Source organism: Balaenoptera musculus, chromosome 10 (genome assembly GCF_009873245.2).
Source record: "Balaenoptera musculus isolate JJ_BM4_2016_0621 chromosome 10, mBalMus1.pri.v3, whole genome shotgun sequence".
NCBI lineage: Eukaryota > Metazoa > Chordata > Mammalia > Artiodactyla > Balaenopteridae > Balaenoptera > Balaenoptera musculus.
This window is the reverse complement of record NC_045794.1, coordinates 93,719,781-93,735,590: the sequence shown is the minus strand read 5'-3', so window position 1 is coordinate 93,735,590 and position 15,810 is coordinate 93,719,781. Positions and strand designations below refer to the sequence as shown.

Here is a 15,810-nt window from a genome sequence, read left to right as displayed (position 1 = left end):
GTGATGCCCCAACCCTTCCTGCCGTACCACCCTCGAGGGTCAGGCCCCTGTCCCCTGGACCACTCACCTGAGGGCCTGGACGAGGTTGAGGTTGGCGAACTCGTGGCAATCTACGAAGGCCTGGAGGACCTGCAGGTTGATGGGGTCCCTGGCGAGGAGGCAGAAGGGAGGGCGGGACACACTCGGGCATTTGCTGGCACCCACCTCCTGGGGCCGGTCGAGGTGGGGGAGGCCAAGGAGGGGAGAGATGTCCTCCTTCTGAATCCAGCCACCATCTGGTCTGTTCACATCTGTCTGAGCCCACATCACTGTCCCCCCGCCCCCTCCCACACACAGCAGACGCCCCACTCCCCGACGGCTCACCAGGACTGTCCTCACCCGGGAGGGGAGCTCTGGTTTTAGAGCAGCCTGCCCTGAGTCAAATCCTTCCTCTGTCACTTCCTTCCTGGGTGACCCCACACAAGCCACTTGACCTCCCCAAGCCCCAGTGTACACATCTGTAAAATGAAGAGAAAATGCCCACCCCCATTTCCTTCCCTTTCCCAGATCTGAAATCAGAAAGCGCTGCCCTTCTTGCCACCTGGGCTCCCTGCTTGCTTAGGAGAAGGAGAGTGTCCTCTGGGGAGCCTGGGGGAAGGGTTCCTGGCTTACTGGCCCAGCTCCACGCCTGTCCCCTATAGTCTATCTGCCACCCAGCAGCCAGAAGGGTCCCCTCAGACCACTCCTCTGCCCAGAACCCTCTCAGGGATCCCCACCTTGTCACCTACTACTTTCTCCCTTCCTCTCTCTCTTCCAGTCTCACTAGCCTGCTGTTCTTTAAGCAGGCTTCTGCCCCAGGGCCTTTGCATGCACTGCTCCCTCTGCCTGAAATGCTCTTCCCCCAGAGCTACACTGCTCACCTCCTTTAAATTTCAGTCAAAGTTCACCTTCTCTGTGAGACCCTTTGTGTCCACACTATTTAAAGTCACAGCCTTCGAAGCATGGTTCCCAGAACTTTCTCATCTCCCTTCACTGCTTTATTTGTATTCCAAAGAATTTATAATTTTCTAACTTATTTTACATATTTTGGGATCTGTCTTCCCCATTAGAATGTACCTCCTTGAGGGCAGGAGTTTTTTGATTTTGTTTTGTTTTTGTTTTTGGCCATGACACGTGACTTGCGGGCTCTTAGTTCCCCGACCAGGGCTGAACCCAGGCCCATGGAAGTGAAAGTGCCGAGTCCTAACCACTGGACATCCAGGGAATTCCCAGTAGTTTTTTGGTTTTTTTTTAACTGAAGTATAGTTGATTTACAACAGTGTTATTTTCAGGTGCACAGCAAAGTGATTTGGTTATACATATATATGTATATATCTGTATTCCTTTTTTCAATTCTTTTCCATTATAGTTTATTACAGGATATTGAATATAGTTCCCTGTACTACACAGTAAATCCTTGTTGTTTATCTATTATATATGGTAGTGTGCATCTGTTAATCCCATACTCCCAATTTAACCCCCCTGCCAAAACTCCCGACCAGGAGTTTTGCCTATCTTGTTCACTGGTGTAAATCCAGGGCTTGGAACACTGCCTGGTACACGGTAGATACTAAAAATATCTACTTGTTTTCTAAATGACTGAAGGAAGGAATGAAGGCAGGCAGGCAGGCCTTGGTTCAGGGTCTGGAGGGGCCTGATCAGTTAGCCTGCTCAAACCCAGGAGTTACGACTTTCCTAACATGACTCATTCCCTTACTTACCTGCACACACAACCCCCTCACCCACACCTGTGCACACCTGCACACCCTCATTCTCGGCCTCCCTAAGGCCCCACCCTCCTTACCTCTCCCCCAGGTAGGTGCCGATGGCCGTCTTGTTGAGGCCCTCGCCCTTGTACAAGAACTGGGCGATATCTTGGACATCAGGGGTTAGCAGCTTATGCTCAGTGAGATACTGGATGCCCTGGAGGTGGTACACAGAGCCTGTGAGTAGCCCCGCCCAGCAGCTGGCCTGGGAGGAGGGAGGGAGGGAGCCCCCGTGGCCAGAGCCCTGGGCCTGGCATTCTAGCATTGGCAGAGCTTGTTCCGGGAAGTTGTGTCCCCTCCGTAAAAGAAGTTGCCTTTGTAAGGTGGTGAGTTCCCCATCAGCAGAGACGTGCAAAGAGAGATGGGGTTCCTGCCTTGAACCAGGTTCATGCCAGGTGCTCCCCAGGGTTCCCTTCAGTCTGACACTCTTTTATGATATGCTTCGATGATTCTATGAATTTATAATTTTAAGATTAAATGATTCAGCCCTTCCTTTTGTCCCCCTTAAAATTCATATTATTTAAACATAGTGTTTCATTTTTTCTTACAAGTAATCTATGTCCATTGTATAAAAATTAGAAAAAAACTGCTCAGTCAAAAGGAGAGGAAATTGCTCAGTCCTACCACTTGGAGGTAGATGGTTTCCTGGGTGGTCCTTTCCTCCCTTTTCTGTGTGAAAATGGGAGTGTGCCTCGCCTGATTTTCTGATTTGACAATATCTCAGACATCTCTCCCCACAACCCAGGCACTTGAAGTCTGTCATCTAATTTTAGGAGTTTGAGGGGTTGGTGTCTGGTTTTCCGTGATGATGTCTTCGAGCCCCTATCCCTTTTGGAGAAGAGGCTGCTGGGATAGGGGGGACAGGTTGTGGAGGGCTCTGAGTGACAGGCAGATGGCCCAGGGGACCCCTCAGTGGCCCCTCCCTGAGGGGCGCTCAGGCAGGATCAGGTAGGAAGTGAGTTAGCGCATGCGTGCGTGCGTGCGTGCGTGCGTGCGTGTGTGTGTGTGTGTGTGTGTGGTCTGTGTGGTCCCTGTGGATGGGGGCAGGGGTTGATTGCTGTGTCAGTGGGACACGGGAGGCCTGTGATGGGGAAGAGGCAGCCTTCTAAGCGAGAGCAGTAAATTTCCAGGGACCCCTTGGCTTCCCTGACCCCACCTCCGTGTGTCGACTTGTGGCTTCCTCCTGTCTCAGCTCCTACAGGAAAGGAGCCCAGGGCCACCTGGCTGGGCGAGGGGTGGGGACTGGTGGTGCTCTGGGGCCAGTGGGGGTGGGGCCGGGGGTGGGGTTAGAGCGTAGCTGAGCCCTGAGCGCTCAGGGCTCCACGCCAGCGTCTCAGGACTGGCTCCCCCAGCCGAGGGGCTGGAAGACACTTCCGGAGACTGAGCCCCAGAGTTTAAGGGCCCCACTGCCCAAAGTCCAACTCACAGAGCGGGGGACAGACATCACAGACCCCACCCCATCCTCCTGGCTCCCACCTCATGCCCTGGGGCTACTATGCTGTGGGATGGCGGAGCCCCCAGCCATAACAGGCGCAGGATAAGATGCTGAGCCCGGCAGGGCTTCAGTTTCCTCATCTGTAAAGTGGGTAATTGTGTCAGTTGAGGGGAAGAAGAGGCCATTGTGGAGGGACCCAGCATGTAGCTCTCCCGGCCCCCTGACTCGGCCCCCGCACTGCCTACCTTCACGGGGTCCATGTTGAATTTCTTGCGCCCGATGCCCAGCTCCTTCTCCTTCTGGGCCATGCGGCTGTAGACAGGAAGACATCAGCCTGGACGCCCCCGGACCCCGGGACACCCCTCCAATCCCCGAGGATGCTTCCCTCAGCTAGAGCCAGTATTCCCTAAGGGCCTCCAAGTGGGGCTGGAATCACCGGGGAAAATGTGAGAAATGCAGGGTCTGGGCCCCTTCCTGAGCTACGAGACCATATTTCCAATGGGCCCAGCTCTGGAGCTGTGGCCTCAGGAGCCAGAGATGCTTCTGGGGGGGGATTTAGAGGGGTCCCATGCTTAGAGGGGGAGCAAGATAACAGGGAGGTTGGGGGTGAGAGCACAGGCTCTGGAGACAGGCTCCTGGTGCAAATTCCACTCATCTCTCTGGGACTCAGTTTCCTCATCTGTAGAATGTGGTGACTCTACCACCTGCCCCCCAAGCATTGTTGAGAGGTTAAAGCATTGAAAATAGCTAGTGTTAGGTGCCGTGTAAATGTTATGTTGTTGTCATTGTTGGGGCTGGAGACACAGGGGCAGTGCACGTGCGTATGCGGGCGTGAGTGCGTGCACGTGTCCGGGCTAGGAAGGTGGAGATCAGAGGCATCAGAGAACTGAAGGCTGGCAGGGGCAGGGTGGGGATCTCCTGGGACACCGTACGGAGGAGTCAGTGCCCTGGGGCCCTAGGGGATTATGTAGGGACCAACCTTCTCATTGTACAAGTGGGGAAACTGAGGCCCAGTGAGGGGAGGACCAACCGCAGGTCACAGAGCCAGGGGCAGTCTTCCTATAGAAGGGGTGGGGTTGTGACATCTTATGGGTGGAGTGAGGTGGACCAACCTCGGCCTTGCCACAGGCCAGGCTCCTGTCCCCGTAAGGCCCCTGGCTTCCTTGTCCTCATCCTTGGGGCTGAAATTCCCCTCTCCCTGGCCCAACCCAGGATGCTCCTGGCCAGCGATTGGTCAGGGGCTGGGTCAGGGTGGGTTGGGAGAGACTTTGGGTGGAGGAGGTGGGAGAATGGGGTTGCTGCTGAAGAGAGGGGCTGCTGGAAGCAAGGACCAGACCAGACCACGGGATGGAGTGTCAGGGCCGCCCTGTTCCTATTTCACCCCCCTATGCCTCCCCTCTGGGGGTCCGACCCCTGATTTCACCAGGGCCTGGGCTCATTCACTCTCACTCATGGCATGTGACATCCTCAGGAAGCCACTGTGGCAGCTTCCCAGGGTCCCCTGCCGGGCCCCTCACCTCTCCTCTGCTGTCTCAAAGCAGTCGATTTGAGCAAACACATCTGCGATCTCGTCCTTCAGCTTCTGTGGGGTGGCGGGGGCAGGGTGGGGAGGTAGAGTCAGGGGACGGAGCCTGGGACAGAAAGGGCTTCACGACCCCCCCCCCCGCACCCCAAACACAACCATTCCCACTTCCAGGCATGATTCCCAAACCTCTGTCTTGAGCTGCCACTAAGGGACCCTCCCCCTGGTGGATCCCTTTCCCGAATATCTCATATCCTCAAAATCCCAAGCCAAACTTCTTGCCTCTGTTTATATCTAGTTCTCCCGGGGCTCCTCTCTTGGGGTGAGAGAGTCCCCAGTCCCTAGCCTTTCCCCCACTCTATTTCTGGTCTTCCCATCTCTCACCTCTGCAGCTGAAAAGTGTCCCACCCTTGAGCCAAAACTTCCCGACAAGCCCTCCTCCACCCAGCTGGCATCTTTCTGAAGCACAGCTTGGTGCCAGCCCTTCTTCCTCTCAAACTCCATCCATGGCTCCTTACTGCCTCCCCAGGCAGGAGGTACAAACTCTCACCCAGTGGTCAGGCCCCGGCTCCTCTCTGGTTTCCCTCCATCCATCCATTTACCCTGTCCCGCTCCCTAGACTCTGTGGCCACTACGAGCCAGGTGCTATGGGTCAACAGGGTACAAGATGGCACAGGACCTCTTCTCAGGGACTTTGCAATTCCTGTGAAATTTACAGGACACTGAGGCCCAGAGAGGTGAAGGGACACGTCCAACATCTGACTCCAAGCCTGTGCTTTCCCTGACACCCCCCAAGCCTTTTCCATCTTGACCCGGCGGGAGGTGCCCAGTGGCAGAGGAGACCCCCTAATTCAGTGGCAGCAGCAAGAGCCCCCAAAGGCACCCCAGCCTTCCCTCACCTCCTTCCAGATCTTTGGGATGGGGGTAGTCCTAATAGGGGTTTGTCCTGGGACCCAGGAGCAGCATGGGGCCTGGAGCCTCTTTCTGAGCCGAGTCAGCTCCTGTCCATGTGAACTTGGCCAAGTCACTGAGTGGCTTCCCCACAAATAAAATGAAGGTTCACTCGTAAGTATTAACTGAGTACCTACTATGCTCTGACTATTGGACTTGGGATATAGTGGTGGGAAACAGACCCAGGCTCTCCTTACATGGAGCTCACCCCACTGGACTTTGGATCATGGGGCAAATGAAATGACCATGCAGAAAATGGTCAGAGTAACGGTCTAGAAAGAGCCTGGCACATGGTAAGTACTTGCTGAGGGAGTTATCTTGTGCCTTCGTCTTTCTCTGGAATCTTAGGTGTACACGTGTTGGGATGGGAGGTGGGGTCCCACCAGCTGCAGCCAGAGTGGGCAGGGCGGCCCCTAGAAGGAGAGGCATTTGGGCTGAGAATGAACTAGGAGAAGAAGGAGCCATGAGGAGGGATTAGGAGAGTCTCAGGCAGAGGGGACCGTGAGTGCAAAGGCCCGGGGGCAGGACCGAGCATGGTGGCACATTCCAGGAGCAGAAGCAGGGTCTGTTTCAGAAGGTGGCTGAGAATCAGATGAGCTGATGCCTGAGAAACTGGTGAACTGACAAGTGCCGGGCAGATAATGGTGTTATCCTGACCAAATGGTCTACGTTTCTGGGGGGGATGAATCTGAGGTCCGGGCTGGAGATGAGACCAGACTGAGGCCATGCAGGTGGGGCTCTGCACATAGTAGGTGCTGACCTGATTGTTCCCTTTCTCTCCCCTGCTCTCCTGGCTCTCTCTGAGCCCTGGCAGCTGAACCCAGGAGTGGGGACTCCCCTGGGAATTCTGTTCTCCCCACTCCTGGGGCCGGGGCTGAGGCTACATGTGGGCTGGAATCTGGCCCCGCTCTTGGCCCGGGCTGGGTCAGGAGGTGTGCGAACGTGTATGACTGCTTGCTTGTGGGTATGTGTGGTTTGAGGGTGTGTCAGCACGAACATGTGGGTGGACAAGAGCATGTGTATTTGTGAGCGTGAGTGTGAGCACACCTGGATGTCCTCCAGAAGCTGCTTCCGATGCCATTTGATCCGCTGCAGCTCCTCCGCCTCCCCGCTGCTCAGCTCCCCTGGGTCTGGAGAGGAGAGAAGAACTGGTGGGCCCTGGCTCATTCCCCGCCCTCACCTCCATCACTCGGCTCCGGCCACCCCAGCTAGCTCTCTCACTTCCCCAGGGCCCTCTTCCTTCTAGAAACCCATGACTTGCTTGCCCTCTTCATCCAGGCCTTGGCTCAGATGTCACCTCCTCCAAGAGGCCTTCCCTGACTGCCCTGTCTAAAGCAGTCCCTCCCCACACTCCCCTCCTACGAGCTTTATGTTTCTTCTGCCCCTCTGGGTACAGGCTGCCTAAGCCATCTTGTTTACTTGCATCTTTTGTGTTCTACTCATTCCACTCAGCCCCATGAGAATAGGCACTTCAACAATTTTGCTCACTGCTGTATCCTCAGCACCTAGAAAGAGCCTGACACATAGCAGGCGCTCAGTGCAATACTTGCTGAAGGCATTCATCGTTTGCTGCATCTTTACTTCTTCACTGGATCGCGCATCTGTCACTTATTCATTTGTTTGTATGACCAGGAAGTGGTGATCATTTTGCCTCACATCCCATTGGCCAGATGTAGCCGCACGGTTACAGCTACCTTCAAGGGAGGCTGGGTAATGAGCCTTTAATAGGGTGGTCCTGATATCCTTACTATGTAAGATGGGGAAACTGAATTTGGGGGGACATTTCACAGTGCCTGCCCCAGACACTCAGGCGCAGAGAAGTGAGGTGACCTGGCCAGGGTCCCAAAGGGACAAGTTGCTGAACCAGGGTGGGACTTGGGTTGGGATGACTACAAAGTCTGAGTTCTTTCCTCATCACCTGGAAATGAATTAAAGGAGACACAGGTGTGCCAATGTTCTGGCAAGATGCTATCACCATTTCCCCACCTGGGTCAGCTGACTTACCTCTACCCACCTCCCCCACCCCCCCTTCCTGTCCCATCCATAACACTCTCCTGGTCAAAATCTCCATGGAATCCTTATTCCATAGGGGGAAAAGTCCCCATCTAGCCAGCCTTATCCCCACCATTCTCAACAAGAGCCTGCCAGCCCAGCCTGCCTGCTCCTCACTGCCCCCAAATGGTTTAACCCTCAGTCTTACTTCTCCACCTTTGCCTCTACAGCTCCTCCAACCTGTGATGCTTTTTCCTGTCTGCCCATCCAAATCCTCTCGACTCTCAAGTCCTCGCTTTGGGAGGCGCCTGGTCACGTTTCTTAAAGGTTTTGCAAGGACAGATATGATCTCTTCCAAATAAAAGCAGAGAATATCAAGAGGTCCCTTTCCCTTCTTCCCCTCCTGTTGACTGAGCAGTTATCTTGGACTTTGAGATGTTAGCTGGGTATTGAGATGGCAGAGCACCAAGCTAGAAGGGGGCTGGGCCCTGGGCAACCATGTGGAGAAGAGACATCATGTGCACCTCCACCAGCTACCCACTTGGACTTTTCAATGAGAGAGAAATAAGTTTTGAGAATGTCTCAGTCACTGTTATGCTGAGTCTTTTTGTTACATCAGCCACACCTGAAACTCAACTTATACAGTGTCCTTGTCTCTGAAGCATGAACCATAACCTAGACGGTGGTTGTCAGGATTAAAAAAATCTGAATTGTGTCAAACGCTGTGAGGATCTGACATGCGGTAAGGGTACAACACATGTATAATGGGAGCCATGTTGTGTCAGCCAGTTCTCCCCCTCAGGACCAAGGCACCCACTCCCTCAGCTGCTGGGTGTGTGTGTGTGTGTGTGTGTGTGTGTGTGTGTGTGTGTGTAGCCTCCTGATGACTCACAACTGAGTCCCTCCTCAGGAACTTACCTCAGCCCAAATGGAGCTGCCTCGCCCAAGGATACGCCTCTCCCAAAGGGCAGTCACTACATGAAAAGCCAAGAGCCCTTGCCTGGTCTGTGGACCTGAGCAGGTTTTAGATCCCAGGCCCTATTGACTGAAGGAGAGGCCAGGCCCCCGGAAGGAAGGCTCCTACAACACTGTGGCAAGTGTAAATGGTAATGATTCCCCTGTCAAGCAGCCAAGATGGGTCTGACCCACCGAGTCATAAAGTCAAGTGAGCCCAACAGCAATCCTTTGTAAGTGGTTCACCCAGGAACAGGTGTGAGCAGAGACAGAGACAGAAGGCTCCAGGAAGCCCCAGGGGACAGGTGACCCAGACCCCCATGTCATCCACTTGCTGTCATTCTGCTGTACCAGGTCCCTCAGCTCATACTATGTCTTTATGGATGGGTCCCTGTGACCTCATGACAAAGGAGAAAAATGCCTGAACTCGGTTCCAGGATGGGTGGCTCAGTGTTTGTGTACAAGTAAAACTGGACAGCTATTGAACTACAGACCTGCTCAAGGTGTTCCAGAAAGAGAGTGGTGAGAAGTCCTCCCAGTGAGCAGAGCTTTGGGTAGGGCACCTGGTCATCTACTTCATGTGGAAAGAGAAGCGGCATGAAGTAAGAATATCCGTGCATTCATGGGCAGTAGAAGATGCCTTGACTTCTCGGTCAGAAAGAAGGAAAGAAGGAAAGAAGGAAGTTTGGGAACAGAGAGGTCCGGGGAAGAGTCAAGTGGGTGGCCCTATGGGAGTGGGCACAGAGTATGAAGATTTTTGTAAAGCACACTAATGTTCCCCAGGAAACAGCCACCACAGGAGAGGCACTAAATCACCAGGCAGATAGAATGACTCAGCCAGTTGACATCAGCCAGTCTCTGACTGGCTAGCCCAGTGCTGGTACAATGGTACACGAATGAATGTGGCCTCTGTGGAGGCTCTGCGTGGACCCACTCACCCAGGCTCTCCAAGCTACCACCACTGCTGAATATCAGACCTGCCAGCAACAGAGACCCATTGTTTCTTGAGAAGACCAAACAGCAACTTGGTGGCAAACCGATTACATTGGATCCCTTGTTCTGGATATGGTGGCCTTTCCTGCCCACAGAGTCTTGGCCAGCACCATCATCCAAGGGCTTGACCTGCTGACCCAGAACACTGCAACACATCACATTAGACTAAAGGACGACCCTCTTTACAGTACAGGAGGTGTGGGAGGAGCATGTGGCCATGGGATCCAATGGTCCTCTTACACATTTCACCACGAGAGGATGCTGGCCGGATGGAGGGATGGAGCAGCCTATGGAAGGTGCTGCCGAGGTGTCAGCTTGGAGATGATATACTGCTTGGATGGAGCATCGTCCTCCAAGATGTACTATACACCCTAAATCCATGACCATTAGATGGCGCTCTTTCCCCAAGAGGTAATCTCCTGGGATTCAGGGACAAGGAAGGAATAGGAGTGGTACCATCCTTCTAGTGACCCACTTGGGAGTTTTCCTTTCTGTCCCTGCAACTATGAGGTCTAGAGATCCTGGTTTCCTGGGGGGTGGGGGGAGGTGGCACTTTCACCAGGGGACAAAGCAAGAGTCTCATCAACCTCTAAATTCAAACACACCTACTCCATGCCAGCAGCTCCATGTAAATTATGTCATTTAATCCTCACAACTCTTGCAAGTGGATCCTTCTCAGTTTAAGACACTGAGGGTCAGAGAGGTGAAGTGACTTGCCCTGGGTCACATAGCCAAGAAGTGGCAGTGCTGGGATCAAAACATTAGTTTGCCAACACCTAAGCCTCCATCCCAGGAGAGGTGGATTCTGCATGCCTTTGGGGACATGCAGGGACAGAAGGAGTGAGGGGCCATCCTCACGGAGACAGGAGCAGGGCCATAGCAAGAGAGGCAGCGTTAGAGGCTGGGACCCGGAACTCTTCTGTCAGGAGTGAAGGGAGGCTGAGTCCCACGGTGGAAAAACCCAATCACCTCTAGTTGACTTTGGGGTGAAAGATCAGACTTTTGTGTTTTGTTTGTTTGCTTGTCATTGTTTTCCTGTTGGCTGGGGCTTGTGTCCTGAAGGCCTGTTTCTGGCCCAGGGCACACCTGCTGCTGGAGGCCACATGGATTCCAGACAGGCTGCCTGTTGGAGAGAAGCTGGGTGGGAATTCCGTGTTTCTATTGATAATCCCCGATGTGGATCCCATGGCTGGGTCCCAGGCCGACTTCTCCTCTCTCCCCGCGGGGTCTCATTAATCCCCCTCTCCCCTCCTGGGCCAAGGAATCACACACATACCCTCAGCTCCAACCCCTTCCCCGAGCTTCAGACCCTTCCATCCCCCTGTGTCCTGACCATCAGCCTATTTGTCACTGTGACTGAAACAGAACTAGAATATCCCGTCAACCTGGCCTTCTTCCTGAGTTCTCAAGCTCTGGGAATGGCTCCCCAGATACCCCAGCCAGAACCCCAGGAGGCACCTTGACATGCACCCCCTCTCTCAACCTTGTGTCCATCACCAAGCCCTGTCCATCTTCTTTCTGTTTCCATGGCCTCCACCCCCCACACAACCCTGGACTCCGCTGTCTGGATGACTGAGGGCCTCCTGAAGTCTTGCTGCCTCCACTCTGCCCCTCCCATTGTCCTGGGGATAAAGCCCCCAAATGTTACCGGGTCCACCAGACCTGCTGGTGCCCCACCCTCATCTCACATTGGGCCCACCCCTGCCCCAGGCTTGAGGCCTCCTGGCTGCCCTTATGTGTTCCAGTGCGCTCTCTCCCTCCACGGGCCTTTGCACATGCTGTTCCCCTGTGTCTGGAATGCCCTTCCTTCTCTTTTCTGCCTAGCGGCTCCTACTCATTGTCTCCATCTCCTCCCAGGGGCCCTCCTGTGCTCCGTCTGGGCACACCCCCTCCCTCACCTCCTTCCCATCCCCGCAGCAGTTCTGGGATCTTGCTCCCTAAACAAGCCAAGCTGTTGGCTAAGGAAAGGCATGCTGGTTGAACACCTACTGTGTTTCAGGCCCTGGGGGCTCCAGGCTCTTGCCATCCACTCTCTTGTTTGATCCTGACCACAGCTCTGGAGGAAGGTATTTCTAAATCTCATTCTATAGATGAGGCACCCAAAGCTCAGAGAGGTTAAGTGACCTGCCCGAGGGGACACAGCTGGAAGGGGGCAGAGTTGTGATTTACACTCATCTGGGGCTCCAAGGCCACAACCCTCACATCGATCTTCAGAAGCCAAGTATCTCTGTGCAAATCATCAAAACCCCATCAAGACGCTAAGCTTGGATATTCTGACACAGAAATGTTGACCACGGCTGACCACCAAGGAGAATGAAGACAAGATGCTGGATGATGTCTACAGTCTGAGCCCCTTTCTCTTTTTGGGTAAGAAATAAAACAAGGCCAACATGGTAGAGCTGGGGAAAGCGCTTTTTTCTTTTTCCTGGAAGAGTGGGTTGGCGTGAGGGTAGACAGGGGTTATTTGCCTTTTTTTTCATGCAGCTCTTTTCGTGGTTTGACAGGCGCATTCCTGAACCCTCTCAGTCCACTGTCCCCTTCTGTCAGGTCCTGACCCCAACAGGGGGCAGCTGGCCGAGTACATCTGAACCCTGAAACAGTGCTGACAGCCCCGAGCCTGTGGCACTCATCCCGTGGTGCATGGGGGGGGGGTCTTCCAACCCTTCACCTATTTGTTTAAAAGCGGGGATTTCTCTCCATTTCAGAGCTGACGACACTGAGGTTCAGGGAAGGTGACAAGGACACAGCCTGAGGGGGGTCACTTCTGATTCCAAGCCTAGTGATGATGGAGTTTCAGGCACTGGTACAGCTCATGGGAGATGGATTTTAATGATAATAATAGTGACAATAATGACAAAAAACACAAAGGTATTAAAATGATGGTAACAACCGCCACCACCGCCACCACCATGAGCTCTGTTTACTCCTCACTGGGCTGTGCTTCCCACACCTCGTGAAGGCCACCCTTGGACACCGACCCACACACCCCGCGGCTGGGCTGCCCTCCGCACCCCGTGCCCAGGCCAGCTGAGTGTGTCCAGGTGCCGCCCCGGCCATCTCCCCAGCTCCTCTCTACTTCCCCTTTGTCCTTCCTCTTTCCCATCTTATTTTTAGAAATCTGCTCGCAGCCCGGCTTCCAGGACAGCTGGCCCCGCTTCCCCTTTCCAGGGCAGGAGGAGGGTGCGATCCTGGGGCCCTGAGGCAGAGGATCCTCAGAGTCTGGGTGCGAGGGGGTCTGAGATGGGGGGCGGCTAGCGGAGCTGCACCCCGCCCCAGCCCCGGAGGGCCTCAGGCGCATCAATCGTGTGGCTTCCTCCCCAGCCCATCTGCCTCTATTTTTAATCTGCAGTCTTGCTGCAGTGGCCCCACGGCTGTCTTTGGTCACACTGGGGCTTTGTTGCCTGGACCTCTCAGCTTTTCAGCAGACGTAGGGGGAGGGGACCTGCTTCTGGGTGTCAGACACCCACAGCTGGAGGAGGGCAGGCCGTCCCTTTGCCACCATCCTGTCCATTGTATGAGCAGGGAAACTGAAACCCACAGAAGGAAGAGGCCCATCATGACCACTGGCAGGTTGGTGCACAGCTGGGATCTGAGCCAGGTCGGGCTGACTCCAGATCCTTGTTCTTTCCCCACTTCCCCGGGGTGAGGCCAGGATGATGGTGCCCACTTAGAGATGACAAATCGGAGCTCAGAGAGGGAAAGTCACCAGGCTGTGAAGGACCTCCGAGTAAGACCCAGTCTGGGTAGCAGAGAAATGACCTTCCCTCCCTCCACTTCCTCCAGGAAGTCTTCCCAGATCTCCCTTGCCCCGGGTAGAGAGAGTCGCTCCCTCCCTGGCTGCAGGTCTGTGCCCATTTGCACATCTGCCCTGGGTCGCTGTCCTATAGGGTTTTTCTCCCCCTCCCTCCATTCCCGAGCCAGCAGCTCCCTCAGGGCTGGGCCTGTGGCTGGGTCATTGCTGTCTCTAGCATTGCACAGCCCAGGACCTGCACACCAGAGGACTGCTTATTGAATGAATGAATGAATGAATGAGTAGATGAACTGATCAGTGGAGTCCTCACATCTCCCAAGAGACTGCCTGCAGTGACTCCGTCAATCCCTGTCGTCCCAGGACCAGCCTGAAGCAAAGCAGTGATGCACCTCTTGGCCTCCCTGGGAGGCCTCGCCCCTCGCCTCCCTGACAGCCCAGGCTAAACTGGGGCTCTCGCTCCTCTCAGATCTTGTCCTTATTCTGCCACTTATTGGCCGTCCGACTTTGGGCAATTCCTTCCTCTCCTCCAGTTCACCTCTGTGGGCCTCAGTTTCCTCTTTGCATTATGGGAACAACCATCCTAAGGACTTCTGTACATGGAGACCCCAAGAATAATGGTGGAAAGACAGGCAGTGTGTGGGGGGATTACTTCACTGTTTCTTGTCACCCTCTCATCTGCTGAGTGACCTTGAGCCAGGCACTGCTCCTCCTGGGTCTCCTCTTGCGTCCCTACTTGCCCCTAAGATGTGTTCACTGAGCCGTACAGTCTGTGAGCCACCTGCCCCCAAAAGCCCCCAGGAGAAGCATGGGGTTCGGGGAGAGAGCACTGGACAGGGAGCTAGGAGGTGGGGAGTCATCCTGCCTCCGCAAGACTGTCCCTCTCCTGGCCTCCTTTGTTCCAGCTGTAAATGGGGGCTGTTGAAATGGATCAGTGCTTCTCTGTGTTCCCCAGAACACTTGGGGCGAGGGGAGGCGCAGTGGGTGGGCTCAGACTGCTTTGTTCTAGGTTTTGTTTGAAGAAAGGGGTCTGTTGCTAGCAGGGTTCACATCATCTGGACCTGGGGAACTGGACAGCTCCTGGCACCCCTTGTCTTCTGGAGTTCCAGGCCATGCTGGAACATTCTGAGATGCAGGGCGCAGAGACTTGGCCGCTCTCCTCTCGGCCTCACAGAAACACAACACAACACAGTCCTGTCCTCTTCCTGTACCAACTGACAGCCTCCTCTCCTGCTTACCAGGTAGGGTCTCAGCCATGGTCCCCTGCTGCTCATCCCCTGCTGGCCCCTCCACTGGCAAAGGTGGTGCCCTCAGCGTCCCCAAAGGCCACTGTCACTCACCAGAGGCCAAACGGGCTGCAGGGCCCTTGTGCCACCCAGACAGTTATCATTCTCACAGACATCATCATCTTCGACACAAACAACCTTTCTCAGTCCCACCTCAGGGCCTTTGCACTGGCTGTTCCTTTGCCTGGAATATTCTTTCCCCAGAAACCCACATGGATCACTCCCTTCCCTCCTACAAGTCTCTGCTCAAACGGTGTCTCCTCTTGAGGACTTCCAGCCACCCATCTTCCTTATCTCACTTTACTGGTCTTCATCCTGCTTGTCACCACCTGACATAGTACATTCATATATTTACTGTCTGTCTCCCCCTCTAGAGCGTAAGCTCATGAGGGCAGGGGCCACGCCTGCTTTGTTCGCGGGACTCGCAGCATATGCAACACAGCTTGGCACCTAGCCTAAGCTCATAAATATCTGCTGCCTGCTTCTGCATGTCCCATCTGTGTTATATCTATTTACGCACCGATTCCTGTGAGGCAGGCACTATTATCCCCATTCTACAGAACAGGAAACTGACAGGGCGGCCCAGGTGCTTACCTGGGTGGCACAAGTCCATTCTGAAGCCCCCGGGGAAAGGTGGCCTGTGCTCCTGAGGCCCACTGATCCAGCTGCGGCTCGGGCTGCTCAGGCAGGGATCCGTCATCTCAGCTACAACAGGCCCCTTCCCGTCTGCCCCGCCCAGCACAGTGTGGGGAGGAAGTCCTGTCCTGCTGGGGTCTGGTGCGTAGTCTCTTGATGTAGCAGCACTTCCTAAAAACCAGCAGTTTTGAATAGCGGGGACTCTTTGCATTTTGGGTGCGGGCAAGGGAGGGACAGAGGCAAAAGAGACAGAGAGGGATAAAAAGAGAAAGATGGTGACACAGAGAAAAACACACACACACAGATACACACACACACACACCAGAGGAAGATGATTACTGGAGGACAGAACCTCCCTGCATATAAGCTTAAGGATCATTCAACTTGGACTGTCTAAACTGAGCCCCATCAATTCCACCCCACAAGCTCTCTTTCATCAACTCTCCCTTGAGCAAAGAAAAATTAATTGAGTGCTAGGAAGGGCTTTGCTTCCCCTCAGTGAAATGCCT

At 54.4% G+C, this 15,810-nt stretch overlaps 1 protein-coding gene across 1 annotated transcript in view; it reads right to left on the bottom strand.

Moving 5' to 3' along the window:
- CYTH4 (cytohesin 4) overlaps positions 1-15,365 on the bottom strand; it is a 30,173-nt gene extending 14,808 nt beyond the window's left edge. The window contains exons 1-6 of the mRNA XM_036866075.1: positions 15,260-15,365; positions 6,740-6,822; positions 4,737-4,801; positions 3,465-3,531; positions 1,823-1,941; positions 68-148 (exon numbers count right to left, since the gene is read on the bottom strand). Of these exons, the coding sequence (XP_036721970.1) occupies positions 68-148; positions 1,823-1,941; positions 3,465-3,531; positions 4,737-4,801; positions 6,740-6,822; positions 15,260-15,365 (521 nt within the window). The remainder of the gene's footprint in view (positions 1-67; positions 149-1,822; positions 1,942-3,464; positions 3,532-4,736; positions 4,802-6,739; positions 6,823-15,259) is intronic.
- Positions 15,366-15,810: the final 445 nt, after the last annotated feature.